Source organism: Chelonia mydas, chromosome 1, assembly GCF_015237465.2.
Source record: "Chelonia mydas isolate rCheMyd1 chromosome 1, rCheMyd1.pri.v2, whole genome shotgun sequence".
Taxonomy (NCBI): domain Eukaryota; kingdom Metazoa; phylum Chordata; order Testudines; family Cheloniidae; genus Chelonia; species Chelonia mydas.
Window position 1 is genome coordinate 97,843,649 of NC_057849.1, and position 22,891 is coordinate 97,866,539.

General features: G+C 42.1%; 1 protein-coding gene across 20 annotated transcripts in view; it reads right to left on the minus strand.

The window, feature by feature from the left end:
* The window catches only part of DOCK9 (dedicator of cytokinesis 9), a 322,440-nt gene that overhangs the window by 233,539 nt on the left and 66,010 nt on the right, over nt 1-22,891 (minus strand). For 3 of the 20 annotated variants that reach the window (XM_043535019.1, XM_037896333.2, XM_043534987.1), the window contains exon 1: nt 8,083-8,358. The exons of 14 other annotated variants lie outside the window; for them this stretch is intronic. In XM_043535019.1, coding sequence (XP_043390954.1) covers nt 8,083-8,199 — 117 coding nt within the window. In that variant the 5' untranslated portion in view covers nt 8,200-8,358. Of the gene's footprint in view, nt 1-8,082; nt 8,370-22,891 lie in introns of those variants that run through there. 3 more of the 20 variants (XM_007066231.4, XM_037896263.2, XM_027828541.3) reach the window with 3 other exon arrangements.

Genomic DNA, 22,891 nt, shown 5'->3' on the forward strand with positions numbered 1-22,891 from the left:
AGTTTTCAATTTAACCTGCAACAAGTTGCAAACCCTCCACTCCCTCCCAAAATCGGAAGCTGTAAGACCAAAAGGTACCACTGTCAAGATAAAAGCCTGGACAGTGTGCACAGCTCCTGAAATAAGTTTTCTGTTTAAAAAAAAAAGTTAACTTTAGAAAAAATCCTGAAGAAAAGTTGCACATGCTGTTGTAAAAGAAATTGGTTACACTTAAGTATGATTTTGATTACTATTGCTATTCACTTTTTTTAGTTTTGGCTAATTTAGCGCCTTGTTACTTCCTGTACATTAACTTCTGTAGATTTGATTTGATACTGCGTATATTTGAGCAAAAATAGGTTTCCCTTAGCAATACCCCAAACAAGTTTTAAATGTCGATCTTTTTAAAATAATTTGATTTATTGATCACATCCTGTATTCTCCCATAACCATACCTAAAAGAAGTGCTTACTATACTACTGCTATATGCAATCCAGATGTAAACCATCAACAGAACGGACAGGAAGCAATACAAGAGTATTTCATTACACTTTTGAAAAAAATATACCAGTTAGAGTTATTTTATCAATTTATTTCAATTTAAACTAAAAACCAGAATCCCTAGGCATACTGTTTATCTAAGAGCTAGTCTACACTGAAAGCACTAAAGCGGTGTTTGAATTTTTAGACTCAGTTCTGAATGAACATCAGTCAGATTACAAAACATTATGCTTTTATTAAATACAAATGGATGTTTAGTAGATTGCCAGTGCTCATTTAACAAGGGAATGGTGACCTCTCAGATCTCAAACATTTTGATAAAATAGATTTAAGATATCCTGCACTACTGTCACATGTATCTGAATGTGGATAAACTTCTGCTTCCAGTACGTCTTATCTTCTTCCCTTCAAATACAAAAACAATATCCTGTTAAATCCCAAATTCTCTTGTCAGCGTAAAGGCTGTTAAAAGCAGGGGGATTGGACTTGGGCAATATCCCTTTAACAGATCAATACTAAAGAGAGGGTATTGTAAGGATATTACTACATCCCTCAGGTGCATTTTGAGACAGAAGGCAGAGAGACAGCCTCTAAGAATTACAATCTCTCAGAAAGACAAGGTGAGAGCTTGTCTCTCTCACTAACAGAAGTTGGCCCAATAAAATACATTTCCTCACCCACCTTCTCTCTCTCTAATATCCTGGGACTGTCACAGCTACAGCACTGCATGCAATCTCCCAGAAATACCACAGTGATTCTTTTTTTATGTTAAAGAACAATCATTACATTGGGTATCTTGATCTGAGCTATGTTTTTTGGTCAGATTTTTAGGGAAATAAGCGATCATAATTAAAAGAAGCAAAACATGTAAAACAAAATCATGAGTCACTTGAATTGTCTACACGTAACTAACGATATGCAAATTCTCCACCATATTCACTGTACTGATTGTATGTATTACCACATCCCCTACCCTTCTTCTGTTTGTGTTTTTAAATTTGTAAGCCTATGAGGGCAGGGAATTTTTCCTGTGTTTGTACAGCACCCAGCACTGTGGGTTTTCAATCCTGATTGGGGATTTTGGATACTATCAATATTTACTATTAATACCCAAAACATACCAATACTTTCCCATGGGCTGTATCATGCCTTTAGTTTTTAAGCATAAAAGCCAAAGGTCTGACATGATATGATATTTTTAGTGGACACAAGAACAATGCCCACACTAATGCCACTTCAAAATTGGAGTCACCATATCAGAGCATTCTTTTGTAAACTCATCCAGGCCTTATAAGTAAGGCCTTATCAAAAATCGATCCATTTTGGTCAATTTTACAGTCATAGGATTTAAAAAATCATAAATTTCATGATTTCAGCTATTTAAATCTGAAATCTCACAGTGTTGTAATTTGCGGGGTCCTAAACAATAAAAGGAGTTGTGGGGGGTTACAAGGTTATTGTAGGAGGGGCTGCAGTATTGCTACCCTTACTTCTGCATAGTTGCTGGTGGCAGCACTGCCTTCAGGGCTGGGCAGCTGGAGGCTGCTGGCCGTGAGCCCAGCTCTGAAGGCAGAGCCGCCGCCAGCATCAGCGCAGAAGTAAGGATGGCATGGTAGGGTATTGCCACCCTTACTTCTGTGCTGCTGCCTGCAGAGCTGGTCCCTCAGTCAGCAGCTGCCACTCTCTGGCCGCCCAGCTCTGAAGGCAGCAGTGCAGAAGTAAGTGTGGCATGTTATGGTATTGCCACCCTTACTTCTGTGCTGCTGTTGGCGGGGCGCTGCCTTCAGAACTGGGCACCTGGCCAACAGCTGCCGCTCTCCAGCTGCCCGGCTCTGAAGGCAGTTCGGAAGTAAGGGTGGCAATACCACAATCCCCCTAAAATAATCTTGCAACCCCGCCCCTGCAACTCCCTTTTGGGTCAGGACCCCCAGTTTGAGAAACACTGGTCTCCCCTGTGAAATCTGTAGCACGGGCAAAAGCACACAAAAGACCACATTTCACAGGGGAGACCAGTTTTCACAGTCTGTGATGCATTTTTCATGGCCGTAAATTGGCAGGGCCCTACTTATAAGAGGTCTTTTCCCTGAGAAAGTGAAAGATCTCAGGACTTTGGGGGAATTAAAACTGACCACGGAAAAAGAATTTCTGGAGGAATTAAAAGGGGCAGAGTTCCTCTACTAGAGGCCATAAGACTTCTGAACTGCACCGAAAAGTCTGGCTGGGTACTGTACTGATCTTAGTACAAAAAGTAAGAGTGATGAGTATGTGAATAAATTCTGTACCCAGAATAGAATGGTGCAATCAGTACCACTGCTGAAGACCATATAGGGAACCACCCAACCTGAATCCAGGTAGGATTTAGAGAGGAAAATGGCTGTTGGGGACAGCTTTAGGGAGAAGGTCAGAGAAGGGATAGGTGTGTGAGGGGCGTTAAACTAATAACAAAAGGGGAGAATTAAAAAGACATGAGCACTCCAGCACAAAATCAGTATGTTGAGAAGAAAATTAATAAAGGAACCAAACGACATGAAGAGGACAAATTCTTTAATTGCCTATACACCAGTGGTAGCAGCCTGGGTAACAAACAAGAGGAACTGGAATTGTTCATTTATCAGCACAAATTCAAAATGTAGCTGGTATTACTGAAACCTGGTGAGATGATTCACAAGATTGGAATGTTAAAAATCAATTGTTACAACCTATTTAGGACAGGTCAAGTGGAAAAAAGCAGAAGGAGAGTAGCATTCTATACTAAAAATGCCATTACATGTTTCTGAGTAATTGAACTCAGAAGAAAATGATCTTGAATGCTTATGGATCAATGTCCTAACAGATAAAGCACAACATGGAGTATTAGTTGGTGTCTGCTACAGACCACCAAATCTCACTGGTGAACAGGATGACCAGCTCCATAATGTATAGGAAAAAAGCTGCTTGATCATGGAGGAGTTCAATTTGAGTAACATGCTGGAGGTCTCTTGCTGCTTGTACTAAAACATCCTTGGCATTTTTAAATATTATAAATAACAATTCCCTAACTGAAAGAGTGTCACAACCAGAGGGGAATTCTACATTAGACCTGGTCTTGACAGACAAAGAAACTGATCACAGAACTAGAAATTAATTGTAACTTAGGTACAAGTCATCATGCCTTGATCACATTTATAATGTGCAAACAGAATGATGACCAAACCAGCCATATAGATAGATAGATAGATATACACACACACACTTGGTGCTTTAAAAGGACCAATTTCACAAAACTGAAAACAATTATGAGCTAAATCAGGTGGGAGGAAGAATTTCATCAGAAAAAAAGTGAATAACCAGGAATTTAAGAACATTTTACTAGATGCCCAATAAGCCACAATCAAAGAAGGAGGTTTGATTAAAAAAATTAACCTGGATTAGAGGGAAGTGAAAGCAGTTATAATCTATATTATATTTAAAATTTTAACAAATGAAAGAAAGGGGAAATTGATAGTAATGAATATAAAAAGTCAGAAGCTGGCATTTGTAGAAAACTAGTAAGAGAAGCAAAGAGACAGAAGGAAAAGTGTAGGGTCAGCAGAGTTAAAAACAGTAATGAATTTTTAAAATATATTAGGAACAAAAAGATTCCTGACAATGGCATTGGTCCACTACTAAATGGAAATGGTAGAATTATTATTAATAAATTATAAAAAGGCAGCAGTGTGCAATAAATATTTCTGTTCTGTATTTAGCAAAAACAGATGATGTAGTCTCATCAGGATGATAACACTCTTTCCATCCCACTAGTATCTCAGGAAGAGATTAAACAGCAGCTACTAAAGAAAGTCATATTTAAAATCAGCAGATCCAGATAACTTGCATCCAAGAGTTTTAAGAGAGCTGGCTCAGAAGCTTGCTGAACCATTAATGTTGATTTTCAGTAAGTCCTGGAATACTGGGGAAGTTCCAGAAGATTGGAAGAAAGCTAATGTTGTGCCAGTATTTTAAAAGGGTAAACGAGATGACCTGGGTTATTACAGGCCTGTCAGTCTGATGCCAATCCTGAGCAAGATAACGGAACAGCTAATATAGGACTTATTTAATGCCAATCAACATGGAACAATCAACATCTATTTATGGAAAATAGAACCTGTCTAATTTGTTGTTGGGTTTTTTTAAATGAGATTACAAGTTTGGTTGATAAAAAGGTAATATTGTTGATGTAAACAGACTTCTGTAAGGCATTTGACTTGGTGCCACATTACATTTTGATTAAACTCTAGGATGCTGAAATCAAGATGGCACACATTACATGGATTAAATGCTGGCTGCCTGATAGGCTTCAAAATGTAACTGTAAACAGGGAATCATCATCAGGTGGATGTGTTTCCAGTGGAGTCCTGTAGGGCTCAATTGTTGGCCCTACTCTAACATTTTTATCAGCGACCTAGAAGAAAACAAAATCATCACTGATGAAGTTTGCAAATGACACAAAAAATGGGGGATTGGTAAATAATGAGGACATGCCACTGATACAAGTAAATGCATATATCTAGGAACAAAGAATGTAGGTCATTACATACAGGATCGGGGACACTATTGGGGAAAGCAGTGACTCTAAAAAAGATCTGGGGGTCCTGGTGGATGATCAGCTGAACATGAGCTCCCAGTGCACCACCTGTGGCTCATGTGATTCTTAGATGAATAAATACGGGAATCAAGTAGTAGTACAGAGATTATTTGACCTCTATATTAGGCATTGGTGTGACCACGGTTGAAATACTGTGTCCAGTTCTGGTGTTCACAATTCAAGATGGATCTTGAAAAGCAGGAGTAGGTTCAGAGAAACGAGTCTTAGCTTCCTTATTTAGAACTGAGTCTTTTCTTCTATTCTGCACAAACATTGGTTTTAATACCCTCCCAAAACATTCATGGGAAAAGAAAAAAAAACATAATATCCCCTGTGAACTATAGCTGTATCAACACAGCTTGCACCAGCTGAGTGCTGTCCCGACAGAAAGAAGCACACTTTTGTTTTGTTAACTAGAGAGAGAGAGAGCTTGCTAAATAGAACAAAAAACCCAGTTCTAAATAAGGAAGCTAAACATTCCAAAGGGGGGCAAGAAAGCCACACAAAAACATTAGCTCACATTGCTAAGATAAAGATCTGGACCAAAATTAGAATATACCCCGCATAAATAAGTTTAAATAATGGCTTCCCTGAATAAAAAAAGGATTTAGAGAAGTGGGCTTCGCTTGCATTATATTTTCTTACTAGCAGACACTACCTATAGGGACAGATTAGACTTCCAATGATATATAAAATGGAATTCTCCTAATGAAGACACATTACAAGAAAGGTTCTTATATATGCATGGGCAAAAAAAAAAAAGTTTTTGAACTTGGTGTTTAAACTAGTTAGGCTGCTTTTTTTAGGTGCCTTCGTTTTCAGAGGAGTTGAATACTCACCAGGGCCGGCTCTAGGTATTTTGCCGCCCCAAGCAAAAAAATGTTTGGCTGCCCCCCACCCCAGCCCTGAGCTCCCTCCCGCACCCCCTGCCGCCCCAACACTGGGCTCCCCCGCACCAGTGCTGACTCCGCCCGCTCCCCCCTCGCCTCCAGCCGGTCCGGCGCTGGCAGGGTCGGGGTAAGCAGCGGGGCTCCCGGGCAGCGCCTCAGCTCAGGGTCCCTCCAGCTGGGGCTTCCACCTCCAGGACCGGCCGGGACCTGGGAGGGCAGAGCCGGGGGGACCACCCCGGCAGGGGGCTAAGGAGCCAGGGCAGGGCAGCCCCAGAGGGAGCAGAGCCCCGGAGAGCTGAATGTGGGCCCCACACGGCAGTGCCCTGGGCACAGGTCCCCTCTATGGGCTTGCTGCTGCTGCTCCTGGCCGCCCTGCCGCAGCCCCTGGGCAGCTCAGGCTGCTTCGCCCAGCCCCAGCTGCGGCGCTGGGGGGCAGCTCCTTGAACCCTGCAGGGCGGCCCCCAGCTCGAATATCCCAGTCCTTTTGCAAAAAAAAAAAAAAAATGATTGCCCGATTGCCACCCCTGAAAATGTGCTTCCCCAAGCACGTGCTTGGCTTGCTGCTGCCTAGAGCCAGCCCTGATACCCAAGGTTCCTACAGGTGTGAAAGCAAATGAAATTAAGACCACTTATTTAGGTTCTCCAATTGTGGATTTTGTCACCCAAATTTGAAAATTTTGGCCAGACATTTTAAAAATTATTTGCTAATAAGCCACACAATTAACACCTCACGGATCTAATTTGCCAGTACCAATCAAGCAGTGGCTCTCAACCTTTCCAGACTACTGTACCCCTTTCAGGAGTCTGATTTGTCTTCCATACCCCAAATTTCACCTGACTTAAAAACTACTTGCTTACAAAATCAGACATAAAAATACAGAAGTGTCAAAGCACACTTACTGAAAAATTGCTTGCTTTCTCATTTTTACCATATTATTAAAAAAATCAATTGGAATATAAATATTGTACTTACATTTCAGTGTATAGTATATAGAGCAGTATAAACAAGTCATCGTCTGTATGAAATTTTAGTTTGTACTGACTTTGTTGGTGCTTTTTACGTAGCCTGTTGTAAAACTAGGCAAATATCTAGATGAGTTCATGTACCCGATGGAAGACCTCAGTTGAGCACTCATTTTTAATAACCAAGTATAAATGTATTGTTTACTAGCTTAACAATCCCCTTGACTAATATCTGAAAAGGTTAATTGTTTTAGCTAAAGTGTGTTGGAGGATTTCTTGCAGCTCACTTGCAAAAATACTATGCTTTCTTATGTATTATAAAAATTCCAGCAGAAGCATACAACCCACACAACAATACAGAATAAACTCCTTTCTGAAATTCCTCCCTCAGAAAATACACAAACTATTCACTTTTCCTCACTGAGGATCATTTAGCAAGTAAGATTTTAAAAATCCTCTATTCTACACAGGTTGAAAAGTAACCTTAAACTAAGGATACCTGAATAGACTAGACTAATCTCAAAAATAATTTAATTAAGACAAATCCTGATGTCTGTTTATGTATATACACACACACACACAATATTTAAGGAACAATTCAGAAAAATCTCTAAAATTTAAAAACACACTGCCAACTAAAAATACATTTACTGTAGTGTATTGCTTATATATTTCACAAATTAAGTTCGCACCTCTTTTTAAAGAGGTGTATGACAACTTTAGACCAACTAAATACAAAACAGACAGTTAGGAAGTAATAAGCCAGGAAACAAAAACAAAAATAATGAATATTTTGCCAAAGGAGTCTCATGGAAATCAAAGCTGCATATATAAAACAAACACTCATGTGCTCATTAAAAAGAATCAAAGAGAATTGATCTGAAAATGCATATATCAGCAGCAGCAAAAAGTGAATGTTGAAATCTGACTCACTAGTGGAACCTAGTTTCAGAGTAGCAGCCGTGTTAGTCTGTATCCGCAAAAAGAAAAGGAGTACTTGTGGCACCTTAAAGACTGACAAATTTATTTGAGCACAAGCTTTCGTGAGCTACAGCTCACTTCATCGGATGCAACCTAGAAGCTTCCCAGAAAGAATGAGAACTAAGAACAGTTGGGGAACATATCTCTTATCTACACAATTCTTACCAGCACTTCTACTGGACTGTCCACCTCTACTTCACATGGAGCTGCATCCTTGTATCGCTGGGGAGACTCGATAACAAGCTCTTTTTTAACACTTCTAGTGTTTGCTCTTGCCTGCATTCTTAGCCAGAAAACAACTCAAAAAAATCTGAGAAATTCTGGTTTTTAGCATCAAGATAAACAGCGTGCCAGCAATTCAGAGAAACCAAAAGCTTTTTCCAGGCAGAAGCTGCAGAAAGTACCAACTAGTTTAACTACTATGCTGCAGTTTGCTAAGTCTGTCATGAGGGAATGCATGACAAACGAAGCCCAGCCTCTAAAGGGTGTACCCTTCCTCAGGAAAAAAAAGGTGGATCCATGTCAATGCCACTGGAACACACACCAAAAATGGTGCAATACAGAATGTTCCTTACTATGATAACTGTGCATAAAACTCACAAAATAATAAACACCTACAGTATTTAAGAAAAATATTTAAGAGTATATGTTTTGTTCTACAATACATATTTTCACTGCAGTTTGGAACTCTTCAGAAAGGCAGAATTCTAAGTATTATTCTTCCCAGATTATTCTTCTGCTCCATCTTTTGAGATTTTCATTAACGCCCAAAAGCTAATTGAGTATTAGAGGCAATGCTATTCCAGTCAGCAGGGGTATTTCTACATAATACGGACACCATTTTTTCATTCTAATGTTTCTTAAACCAAGATTTAAGATGGCTTTTCCTAATTTCACGATGTCCTCTCTATAAAACCTCAAATACTCTTCAAAAATGATAATCAGGTTGCAAAGCCTGCTTTCTATTTTTGCTTTAAATTCCAAGCGTGCTGGTAGTCCTCTCTCTTCCTTCTATACCATTACTCTCATCCCACAATTCAGGCCTAATTATCAAAATTCATCATCATAATTGGGAATGAAAGAGATAGATAGTTTTCTTCCTCTTCCTTCATCACCTTTCAGACATCCAACCCTACAAAAAACTATTGCTTCCCTTGATTCCCTTCCCTTTCCTGTTTGGGCTGGTCTTCCCACACTTGATCCCTGCACGACTGCCACCGTCAACTCCTCTTCTCCTTTGAAACCTTCCCAAATCTCTGAGATCTATCATTGTCAAGCCTCTTTTAATAAGGCACCTTCTTCTCAACTCTGGCACTCCCACCCCATCTTTCAACTCTCTCAGTGAAGCATCTGGAAAAAGGCAGTCTCATCTCTCCAACCATGTTTTACACAATATTATTCACTCACTCTCATTTTGCCTATAGCACAGAAATGGCAGTTTTATGTAGTGAATGTTCTTTCTGCTGAAGAGTAGTTAATTCCTTTTATTTCAGTTGTGCCTTCAACACTGAAGTTCACTTCATTCTTCTGAACCACATTCCAGATCCATACAAATTTCTCTCTCTAGGTCTTCTTCTACACCAAGATCCCTCCTCTAAGCAGTTCCATAAGGATCGTCATCTTAGCACTCCACTCTTCCTCTCATCTTTACCACCAAAACTGAAAACTTAGGTTACTAGCTCCACTTGTAATACAAACACTTTTCATTGTAAGTTCCAGTTTTCAGTTTCTTATAAAACTTTGCCAAACTTTAGCCATTCTGGCTGAAGTTTTCCACGCATAGTTTCTGCCTCAGGCTGCAATTTTTTAGGACATTTTCTGCAAAAATGGTTTGGCCATTTCCAAAAACAATTAAGGAAAAATGTGGTTTTGCCCATATTAAAAGCAAAGTCAACCATTAAGTTGAAAAGCTTTAACATCTCCAGGGTTTGGAGCAGTGTCTTGAAATTCAGCAAGGGGGTTGATTTTGTGTCGGGGACTCCCCACCCCCTTCTCCCCGCTTCCTGTGAAAAACCAGCCAGTCAGCCAAATTATAAGCCTTTGAAAATGTCAGCTAAATTCTTAGAAGATTCCAACTGTAGTGGGCATTCTCCAGCCCAGGGCAGATGAACTTTCCCTCAATTGCTCCTCCTGCCTGCGGCAAGCCACCGTGGCACCAGACACTAGAACTGAGATGATCTAGTGATTGTACAACCAGACTGAAAACTTTTCCACTGAGCTGTGAAACACTTCCTCATGGACTCCTTTCTACTATTGTTAAGGACAGTCTGAACCATTTCTGAATATGCAGCCTCTAGGTTCAATGCCCATCCAAAAATCATGCTTTCAGATGGAAAGAAGTTGGACTGGGATGCTTGACGCTGCATCTCTCCTTCATCAGTCGGTCTAGGATGGATGGTCTGTAAGCTGAAGTATCAGTGTGTTGACAACTGGAGGAGGTTTGGGAACCAGAAATGTCTGGGCCATCTGGAATCAATCAGAATGACCACTACGCCATCCTGCTTGATCTTTCTCAGAACCCAAAATAAGAGGGCAATGGGGAGAAAGGCATATATCATTTGACCTGACCAGTGAACCAGAAGGGCATCTCTTGAAGTTATAGTTTAAGGCCAGCTGGGACCACTAGATCATCTAAGTCAGACCTCCTGTATATCACAGGCCACTAACACCACCCAGCACCTCTACACTAAACCCAACAACTGAAACTAGACCAAAATATTACAGTCCACAGGAGACTAGACCATTATGTATCACTAGCAGAGATTAGGCAGGACCATGGTACAATAAAGCGCAAGGAAGTTGTATACCCACATAATCCTGGCAAGTGTCCTACACCCACACACTGTAGAGGAAGATGAAAAAAACCCAAGGTCACAGCCAATCTGACCTGAAGGAAAATAATTTCCCAATCTCACATATGGTAATCAGTTAGATCCTGAGCATATAAACAATAACCAGCCAGCACAACACCTGAAAGAGAATGCTAGGTGCCACTTCAGAGCACTAGCCCTCTCTGTCCAAAGTCCCACCTCCACCCATAGTCATCCCTGAATCTTCAGAGGAAGGAGATTTAAAATAAATAAATAAAAATCAGAATACACTTGTAGCCTATAGAACTAACCTGCTTGCTTGCATGTATATTATTTATATATATCTTTTCTTATAGTTTAAGTATTTGATGTATTGTAATAATTTTTAATATAAATCTATATACCTAAGTTTGGCTGTAATGTAAGGGACGTACAGGCCAAAAACCCTTATGTTAAGCTAAGGCAAAGTTAGCATATCTATATTAAGATCTTTTACCCAGAAAGTAAAGTTGACCTATATCTTGTTACCTAAATAGATAAGCACCCACGTATATGTTTAAGACCTTTTATCTAGACCAACAGACCATGAAAAATAGCATAGGGAGTTTTTCAATTTCGTACCCACAGACTTAACAGGCACACCACAAGGAAACTTATGTGAATATATAAGTCATCAATACGCACAAACATACTAGCCCAGGGGTCTCAAACTCAAATCACAGAATCATAAAATATCAGGGTTGGAAGGGACCTCAGGAGGTCATCTAGTCCAACCCCCTGCTCAAAGCAGGACCAATCCCCAACTAAATCATCCCAGACAGGGCTTTGTCAAGCCTGACCTTAAAAACCTCAAAGGAAGGAGATTCCATCACCTCCCCTAGGTAACGCATTCCAGTGTTTCACCACCCTCCTAGGGAAAAAGTTTTTCCTAATATCCAACCTAAACCTCCCCCACTGCAACTTGAGACCATTACTCCTTGTTCTGTCATCAGCTACCACTGAGAACAGTCTAGATCCACGAGGGCCACATGAGGACTAGTGCATTGGCCTGAGGGCCGCATCACTGACACCCCCCTCTTGCTGCCCCCACCCCTGCCCCTACTCCACCCCTTCCACGAGGCCCTGCCCCTGCCCCGCCTCTTCCCATCCCTTCCCCGCCCCCAGGGGGTGTAGGAGGGGTGAGGGGTGTGGCAGGGGGCTCCGGGCAGGGAGTTGGGGTGCAGGAGGGGTGTGTGATGCGGCAGGGGACTGGCAGGGAGTTGGGGTGCGGGAGGAGTTCAGGGTACGCGCTTGCTGCCTGCCTGCCCTGGCTCCGCGCCGCTCTGCTCCAGGACGCGGCCGGAATCATGTCCCTGGGGGAGGTGGAGCACAGGGCTCCGTCTTCTGCTCTTGCTGCTCCTCCAGGTACCTCCCCCGAAGCACCCATTGGCTGCGGTTTCCTGTTCCCGGCCAATGGAGCTGTGGGGGGTGATGCCTGGAAGCGAGAGCAACACATGGAGACCTCTGCCCCCTGGGGTCGCAGGGACATGATTCTGGACGCTTCAGGGAGTGGCACAGGGCTCGCGGTAGGCAAAGGGGCAGGGTGGGGAGGGCGTGCGTGCGGGGAGCTTGGTGGGCTGCATGAAAGAACCCCGCCGGCCGCGTGCTTGAGACCCCTGTACTAGCCTGTGGAGTAAGCATACCCTAACATTTTGTGGGTGAGGAATGAAATTTGGGCATAGGAGGAAGGATTTCCGGCACTTGTGCCCTATAAAAGAGATGAGCCACCTCACTAGACTACTCCATTCTCATTTACTCTATCTTTCTTACTTTCACTCACTCTATTTTATTTTATCTATTCTATCTATCTACTATGACTACTACTATTGGTAGGCTATACTTGTTGTTCTTAAACTAAGTTTCACGGGAACTAGACTAATCTTCGTTTCCCTAAGTTTTATTCCTAGTTTATTAGGTTTTGCTTTTAAGTTTAAGTTAGTCAAGTAAACCCTAAGTTCGCTTTAATAGCTCTTAGCATTAGTTTCTTCTAAGCACTGCATCCCTCACTCAAGAATTGAGAAACCTGAACTGCAAGGCTGGTCCTGTGTCTCTTACCACCAGGTTATCAGGAAGGGTGTGAGTATATTAAAGCTTTGTTGTATATAATACTACATCATCATATGTATCTTTTGAATAGCAGTAATGCAACTGTAACTTTGTAACTCTGGGTATTTTACCATTTATTTACTATTACTGATTTTAAAAAAAGTCTTTAAGGCTATATCTAAGTGTGAGCTTCCTGTCACACCCCCGAGGGTCCTTTGTAAATTCTGTGGAGCCTGATTCGGGACAAGAACTTTTATCTTCTGATCAAACAGATTGGGGAGCCTAAACCCATACTAATTAATATTATTAAATAAAATTAAATTATAAATTACAGAAATTAAATAAATTAAATTAATATGATTAGCACACCCTAAATCAGGCTACACACTAGGGGGCTAAAATTTCTTTCCGGATGCCTCCAGGTGGCTGGCTGTAACCCTGAAGCACGAGCATTTAGGAACATAAGAAAGTTGAGCCCCAAGGCTGCTGAGTCCTGTCCCTTATCATCACAAGCAACCCCATTATATAATCAAACAGATAAATTTATGCAGCTCTCTCTCAAAACTAATTATTTAGTTGTTTACTCCCACAACTCCTACTGGGAGCTGTTCCAGAACCTCACCCTTTGATGGTTAGAAACCTTTAACTTCCAGCTTGAATTTGTTTATGGCCAGTTTACACCCATTTGTTCTTGTGCCAATATTGTCCTTGAGCTTAAACAGCTCTTCACCCTCCTTGGTATTTAACACCTCTCCCCAATGTGTTTATAGGTAGCAATCATATCCTCTCTCAGTCTTCTTTTTGCTGGACTAAACAAGCCAAACTCTACCAGTCCTCTCATTAGATAGGCCCTTCATTCCCCAGATCATCCTAGTAGCTCTTCTCTGCACCAGTTCCAGTTTGAATTCATATTTCTTGAATAAGGGTTATCAGAGCTGTACACAGTATTCCAAATGAGATCTTGCCCATGTCTTATACAATGGCATTAATACTTCTCTATCTCTACTAGAAATGCCTCAATTGATACATCCTAGGATCACAATTGTCTTTTTCACAGATGCATCACAATGGTAGCTTACGGTCAACTCCTCTGGAGTCTTCTCCTTGCACCCCCCTGGAGCAGTAGATTTAGCATTTTCTATTCTCATGAGATGCAAAAAGGTCCCAGGAAGGAGGAACATTATGTTTGCTCCACTACAGTTTCTATCTCTTCTGTGGCAGTTCATACCCCTTTGGGTAGAAGGGTTGAGGTGCTGGTTGAGGCCTGTATGACTGAGATCTGTGTTATCTTCTCCTCAGTGCTAGGGAGCAAATCCCCGATAAGCAAAGTATTGCCTTTGGGTCCTTTAATGAATGCACTGATTCATCTGTTCTCTCATTGAACAGATAAGACCCTTCAAATGGCAAATGCTCCACGGTGGACTGAACCTCCCTGAGGAATCCAACCATGACACTGGATGCACAACAACAGCTGTCACTATCAAATGGGAGGCTGTGTCTGCTGTAACAACCAGGGCTTGTAAGAATGACCTAGCTTTCAGTTTACCTTCTTCAAATCAAAGCCTGAAACTGTGCTACTGTAGGAGTTTGTGAATTCCACAAGCTTGGAATTGTTAATGAAACTGTATTTAGACATTAGCACTTGGCTATCCGGAACTTCAGGCTGGTTAAAATCAACAACTTCCCACCCAACAAATCCAAACATTTAGCATCTCGGGCACATGGAATGCATGCATAGCCATAATGGAGTACACATAGGGACCATTACTCGAAGAAGAAACCATTGCTACAACGGGCATAAATTGGCAGGATTTTGAGTCACTCTCTTTGATGATGTTAAGGCCAGAAAGGACCATTAACTAGAGTCTGACCTCAGGAACAACACAGACCACAGAATTACACCATTATCCCTGTATTGAACCCTATAACTTGTGTTTTACATCCAGACTTCAAGAGATGAAGAATCCACTACTCACCTTGTCACAGATTAGGAGGGTTCCAGTGGTTAATACCCCTCACTATTAAAAATGTGCCTTATTTCCAATTTTAATTTGTACTCTCATGGATCAGTAACTGGTTAAAATATAGGAAATGAAGGATAGGAATAAATAGTCCCCGTTCACATGGAGAGAAGTAAATAGCAGGGCCTCCTCAGGCTCTGTACTGGAAACAGCACTGTAACATATTCATAAATGATCTGGAAAAGGGGGTTTACAGTGAGGTGGCAAAGTCTGCAGATGATCCATAATTACTCCAGAAAGTTAATTCCAAAGCTGACTGAAGAATTACAAAGGGATCTCCCAAAACAGGGTGACTGAGCAAGAAAATGGCAGATGAAATGCAATGTTGATAAATGCCAAGTAATGCACCTTGAGAAACATAATCCCAACTATACATACAAAATTATGGCATCTAAAGGAGCTGTTACCACTCAAGAAAGAGATCTGGAAATCATCGTGAATAGTGCAGGAGGCAGTCAAAAATGCTAACAATGTTACGAATCTGTAGGAAAGGGATACATAAAACAGAAAATATAATACCACTGTATAAATCCATTGTACTCCCACAGCTTGAATATTGCATGCGGTTCTGGTTGCCCCATTTCTAAAAAGATATATTATAATTGGAAACAATACAGAGAAGGGCAACAAAAATGATTAAAAGTATGGACTATGTCATCTCAGGAAAGATTAAGATGACTGGGGCTGTTCATCTTGGAAAAGATCAGACTGAGAGGAGATACCACAGAGGTCTATAAAAATCATGAATTAATTGTTATTTACCCCTTCACATAACACATGAACCAGGGGTCACGCAATGAAATGAACAAGCAGCAGATTTAAAACAACATAAGGAAGTACGTTCTCATACAACACAGTCAACCTGTGGAACTCATTGCCAGGGGATGTTATGAAGCCAAAAGAATAATCAGATTTAAAAAAAAAATTAGGTAAATTCATGGAGGAGATGTCCATTAATGGCTATTAGCCAAGATGGTCAGGGACACAACCCCAAGCTCTGGTTGTCCCTAAACCTCTGACTGCCAGAATCTCAGACTGGATGACGTGATGGAATACTCAAGAAATTGCCCTGTTCCATTTACTTCCTCTGAAGCATCTGGCACTGGCCACTTACGGAGGACAGGATACTGGGCCCCGCATAGCCATTCTTATGTTGCTATCTTAAACAAAGGAAGTATCTGTAGTTAGTGAACTGAACTGATGTTTTCTGGTCACCATGATAGTCAAGATTTTAGAAATAATAGATCACATCCTCTCAGACCTAGTTTATAAATATAAACTGGAAAAGGATAACAAGCTTTCCTACTTCTGCAACTTCCAGTTGGCTTCTTAACTTTGAATGAGCTAGTAACTGAGCTGAACTAGTAAAATCAACTGAAATGAAGAAAATAGTCTCTGTGCATCTGCAGAAGAGGCTCCTACTGTCAAAAGCTGGTTCAGCACTTGAACTAACTCTGGTTCCAGGTGCCCAGCCAATGACATCCACCTGTTCAGTGGTTTGATTCTCTTTAAAACTTGGAAGCAAAATATTAAGCAATACATACACTTCTTTAATTTAAATCATTTTAATAGACATAATTAGTTTAGGCCTTAATGTAGGTTGTCAATTTCAATTTTAAATATATATTTTTAAATAACCCTTTTTAAAATTAAAAAAAATCCAAGTTTATTTTTATTTTTTTTAAATCATGGATTTTTATCCACCCTGAATGGTGGAGCTCAGAGTCTCTCCCCGTGCAAGAGGGACTGTGGCAGAAATATTACATCTCCTGTTGAAACAGCAGCAGCAGCAATAAGTCAGAGCAGAAGAGCAGCAGCAGCTACAGTTTGTGGCACTGCAACAGTAGACCAGGACAGACCCAGAACAGACCCAGGCTGCCCTCATTTGTCTGCTGCAGAGCCATCAGCTAGTGGCACAGCAGCAGGAACAGACAGTACAACTCACTGCTAAACAGCACTAGCAGGAAGCCCACCCCTGTCAGCAACAGGAACTAGAGAGGAATCAGTAGTTCCTAGAGCACATCCTGTTCATGACCAAGCAATGATTCCCCTAGGCACAGGAAGGATATATTGATGGTCTACTTGTGAGAAACCTGGACAAAGAACGTTAGAATGACAGAGGTGTTAGTACTAGGGTGGTCTGGTAGTGAGGCAGGGGAACTCAAGTGGCACCAGAAAGGGGACACACATAGGAGGTTTGCCAGGCAACTGCAGACCTGGAAGCTTGCTCTTAGGAAGTACAAATGCTGAAACGCAGGCAGCAGAATGAACAGAGTGTTTCCAATGGGGAACTTAAGGGTCTGCTTTTTTAAGAACTACAACTTTGAGGAAATGAGTCACCCTAGGACAGCTGATGTTCGTAGCTGTAGGAAAACCCTGAAGACAAAAGGAAAATAATTCCCCAGGAAGTGAGGAGACTACAGCAGGTCCATATACACAGGCTAGTGTAGACATGCTCACAAGCAGTTTTCAGTACTGGATTATCCTGTTAACTGTTCATGAACCTAATAGACTGCTGGAGCTGAAAACAAAAATAGCCCACTGGCAGTAAGCTAGACTTGGAAATAAAGTAGCGCTCCCTGGCTGTGATAGTCTTAAAGGAGCTAATGAGCCATATCAGCATAGCTAACAAGAGCTAGGACAGAGTCATCATCCAGCTCTATAATCTGCATGCCCAGATTTGAAAGAAAGTTACGGGATCACAGGTTATGACAGTGGTGCAAGATAACATGAAATCATACTTTTAAGAGTGGAAAAATGAGAAGTAGCAGTGCTTGTTGCTGGAGAAGGAGCCAGCTAAACTCTGTGCTGAAAATGAAATGCAGGCACAGAAGCTTGATTTGAGAAAAGAGGCTCAGTGACAAGAGTGAGCTACAGGTACAGCCACAGCTGAAGCCAGAGCCATTAGCTTGATGACTGAACTTTGAAAATGACAAAGTCATCGACCTATAAGTAGGGTCCTACCAAATTCATGGCCGTGAAAAATGCTTCACACACTGAAATCTAGTCTCCACCGTGAAATCTGACTGTTGTAGGGAGGTTGCGGTATTGCCACCCTTACTTCTGCGCTGCCTTCAGAGCTGGGTGGTGAGATAGTGGTGGCTGTTGGCAGGGCACCCAGCTCTGAAGACAGCACCATTGCAAGCAACAGCACAGAAGTGAGGATGGCATGATATGGGGAGAAGGGTTGCCGCTTTTTGGGGGGGAGCAGGGCTGGCCTTATGAGTGGGTGACATTGGCGACAGCCCAAGGCTCTATGGTCGTGGGATACTGTGTCGCCCCCACAGGCAGACCATGGCCAATTTAAACCCCAAAAGCTAGGGAGGGGCAGGTAGGGGGTGCCCCCGCTGAGGGCTCCTACCATGCACCAGGCTCCAGCTACTAGTCCCAGCCAGCCTGTGGAGAGATGGGATTTCCTCTTCTCCTGCACGAGCTGCTCCCGGGGCCGGGTGAGACCCACCTCTGCCAAAGACACAGAAGTAAGGGTGGCAATACCATACCATACTCACTTCTGTGTTGTTGATGGCAGCAGCACTGCCTTCAGAGCTGGGCTCCTGGCCAGCAGCCACTGTTCTCCGGCTGCCCAGCTCTGAAGGCAGCACCACCACCACCAGGAGCGCAGAAGTAAGGGTAGCAGTACCACCCCCTAACAATAGCCTTGTGATTCCTTCACAACTCCCTTTTGGGTCAGGACCTCCATGGTTACAACACGTGAAATTTCAGATTTAAATATCCGAAACCATGACATTTACCGAAGTGAACCATAAATTTAGTAGGGACCTATCTATAAGTAAGACAAAGGAACTGGAGCAGAAAAGAGCGGAGAAGAATCTCTCTGCCTAGTATGCAGAAGAGTGGGACCATGCTGAAGCAAAAGCATGAGAGCATAAGATACAGATCCTTCCCCTGACAAGGGACATGAAGGCGGAATTGAAACAGAAGGTGGATCTGGAGAGGCTCTACACTGGTTGAGATTAACCACAAGCATCAAGGAAGAAGCACAGTTGCAAGCATGGGCAGAGAATACCACGTAGCAAAGGAACCTGCCCACTGAAAACTATTGAAATGTACTGTGAGATTGGACACAGAAGCATTTGAGATCAGCACAAACAAAGCACCAGATGCTGTAGTCAAGAGAGTGCTTCTTACTGCTTCCAGACTTACCAATCCACACTGAAAGGGATGGCTATGAGGGCCTAACCTCCTTGGCCAATAAGCATTAAGAGGAAATTGATGCTTCAAAGCAAGCTAGGAAGAAGGCCCTGCAAGAAAGTGATGAATTAGTTGAAGTAAAGCAAGGATTAGAATCCACATATCTATGCTGGAAGGACTTCACCTCCAGATACACTAACTTCAGGACATACATCAGGAAAGTGACCAGCTACTTTGAGACCAGCCAGCTAAAAGAAGAGCTGGAGGAATGGTGCCAGAAAAGTAGACTTTCTGGAGCAGGAAGCAGTGAACCAGACAGAGCCTGCCTGGGGATGCCTAAGTCTTTTTTTTATTATTATTATTTGGGGGGGGGGGGGGGAGGATGAGGAGCATGTGAGACTGGCCCTTTAAGGGAGCTGGATGTGCCTTGTTTAGTCTGCTTGTCAGGTGATGGGATTAGAAATCCATGGATCATGAGATAGTTGTATGACAGGATTAGTGCAAAAAGAAACCTGTCTCAGTCACTCAGCACTACATCTGCTCATTGAGATAAGTAACAGCAATTAATTATGGATGCTCCATGTTCTCCTCTTTGACTACATATGAAGTGTCAGAGTTTAATCTGATCATGCTAATTCTTAAAGCCCTCGATAGTACAGGCAATGGTTACACTGAAAGTTGCCGTGAACTTTGTTCTTTGGCTGAGCAGACAACTGTATTTTTGTTACAGTGACCCCCAACCTGTGGACCTTGTTTTCCCTGGGCATTCATCTCAATTTACCCTTCCCAACTTTTAAACAAACTAATTTTTTTTCCCCAAAAGGACTTGTATAATGAAAGTTCCTTGGGATAGGGACAGTATTTCTTTGTATCCTATACTAGTACAGTACTAAGCAGAGTGACAATACTTCACGTTCATTAAAATCTGTCAGGAGCTTTGTCTTTTTTCTCCCTCCAGAGACTACTGAGTATTTCAAGCATGGAGAGGGTTTGTCCTGTTCCTCCCACCACCCCCCGAACATCCACACCAACCACCATCCGCCCTTGGCCAGACTCCTTACTGTTGTGAGCAGATATTGAGAAGTCTCTGTTATTCCACCCGGTTCCCCATTCTCATATTCTACCTAGAGAATAAATCCAGTGCCTACCAGTAAACCTGCTTATAGATTTACCAAGGGGACATGCATTGGTTGTCTATAGTCTCAGTCAGGGACAATATTGCATCAATTTACATTCAGTTCACATTTGGAAGAGTATCTTCACAACCATAAAAAGCTAAAAAATTATATCTTTTAAAAGGCACAAGTTTAAATTCTGCAGAATAGATGCTTAACTTCCCATATTGACATGGAAGAGCTTACCATTCACCTTGATTTTTCAAGATGGTATATAATTGGTTATTATGCAATGTTAAACAATCACAGCTGTCCAATAATGATTTCAAGAGATAATGGTAATATTCTGTTTATAAAATCTCTCGGGATCCAAAGTGGCCAAGTGATCTATCAATAAAACAGTCCTTTAAATTTCTTTAAAAGTTTATGAAGTCTTTCACACTAATTTTTATTACCGGCTCCAAGCTATACAGCATTTCCACAAGCCCAGCTTTTGAGGTAATGGATTTATTTGCACTTAAGTGAAAATGGTCATTTTGTATCAGGTCACATTAAAAAGGGACTTTCCCAAGTATTGTTAATCACTGAAATATTTTTCTTCCTTTCAGGATAACATTTCAATGAAGATCAACAGATGATGTGTTCTTTCCTATCCTGTTATCCAAATCTCTCATTCAAGTACTCACACACTTCCTACAAATTTAAGAGATTGCCAAGGGAAAGAGAGCTAGGACACATTTCCAGTGAACACACATTTGTTCTTTTTCCCATTTGCTCATCCTTCAAACAAAATGCTGACTCAAAGGAGACAGGTTCTCTCTCAGATGCAAATCAACGAGGGAAGAATCTGAGGGACTTCATAATTTCAAATCTCCCATTACAGATTTGAGAGGCCTAAAGGGGCCAGAAATTCTCCCTGTGTTTTAACTTCCACATAATTAAGCCACTTAGTGCCATGTAGGTCATGTCTACCCGTACAGAGCTACAGCTGCACTGCTGCAACTCATGTAGTGAAGACGCCCTGTGTCGATGGAAGAGAGCTCTCCCATCAACATAAAAAACCACCTCTGCAAGCGGCAGAAACAATGCCAGTGGGAAAAGCTCCCCCGCTGACATAGCACTGTGCACGAGTGCTTATGCCGGTGTCATTTATGTCGCTCAGGGTCACTTATTCATACCCCCGAGCGTCATCAATTATGCCAGCATAAATTATAATGTAGACCAGTGGTGGGCAACCTGCGGCCCGTGGGCACAGGTTGCCCACCACTGGTGTAGACACAGCCACAGTCAAAAGCTCTCATGACCCTCAGGGAATATAGGCAAGGGAAAAAAATCTGAGTCCAGAACAGAGAATTACGGCTACTGGAGGCAGAGGACTCGTTACTGGTTCTTATAAAGCAGAGAAGGAAGGGAATCCCTACCTAGGCTCTGGAGGGAGCAGAACTGCTGGCACTTCCTCTTCGGCCCGGTGGCATACTCAGGGAATTCCCCACCTTTGGAAGAGTACCTGGACACCCTCCGGGTGGAGGGATCATTCCCAGTGAGAGAAGAAAGACCTGCCAAGGCAAACTGCCAGCACATTCCAGATGCCAGGGAGATACAATGCATCGAAGTGGATGTCATCCTGGATGCAAAAGTCCCACAACTGGAACACTTCCTGACAGAGAGCAGACAAGCGGATTCCCCTGTTGATGTAGAATATCGGGGCCACGTTGTCCATGACTATCCATATCACTCAACCAGAAAGATGTGTCAGGAAGACTTTGCAGGCTAGGCAGATTGCTCTGAGTTCCCTGATGTTTATGACATCAGCTCTTCTGGAGACCAAGGTCCTTGGGTCTGCAGCTCGCGGACATACACTCCCCAGCTGAGGTCGGAGACATCCGATATTGGAGATACCAAGGGTCAAGGGCTCTCGATTGGCACTCCTTCCAGGACCACCCTCAAGTTGGTTCCCTCCCCACACACACATACCAGCGGGAATCCCGGGCCACGACCCGTTTCTCCCCTCCCGCCCCCCCAACACCTGCGGCGTATATAGTAAAAGTCATGGACAACTCACGGGCTGTGAATTTTTGTTTACCGTCCATGGCTTACTAAAAATACCATTGACTAAAACGTAGCCTTAGTTATAACTAACAAGTTATAATATGCTATACAGACAAACACTCCCTATGTATAACTGATATTCTAGTATATATTGCATGAGCAGCAAGAATGTGAACAAAGGACAGGTCCCAGAGTATTTTAGATTCGTCACAAAAGGCGTACAAAGGAAGGAGACAATCCAGTGGAAAAACTGTCAGAGGGGTTGATTTTTTTATTTTTTTTTTTAATTAAAGATTTTCTGTATCAGTTAATTTTTCATCAAACAGCCATGAAAAATTCAAACGGTGTAGGGTTTTTTTCCCATTCAATGAGATTTTTACAAAATAAAGAATTTAAACCTCTTGTTAAACAGATCTCTAACACAACCTTACGTAGAGTGTAGCTATTGATACACAGTGGGAAGCTGGAAGAATCTGCATTATTCCGTTATTAAAACCATTAGGGACAAAAATGTCTGACAGGGTGCAACATTTCTTAAAGTACTCATTTTGTTTTTAACTCATTTAAAAACTCAAAATTCCACACACAAAGACTGGAATTCTAGGAGCATATACTGTATTATTCCACCATCACTATCAAGCCACAACCCCTAAAAGTAGAATGTAGAATGATGTAAGACTTAAATCACTCAGAAACAAACCTTCTGTAACTGGAAACGTGAGCCTGGTTTGAACATGGGAGC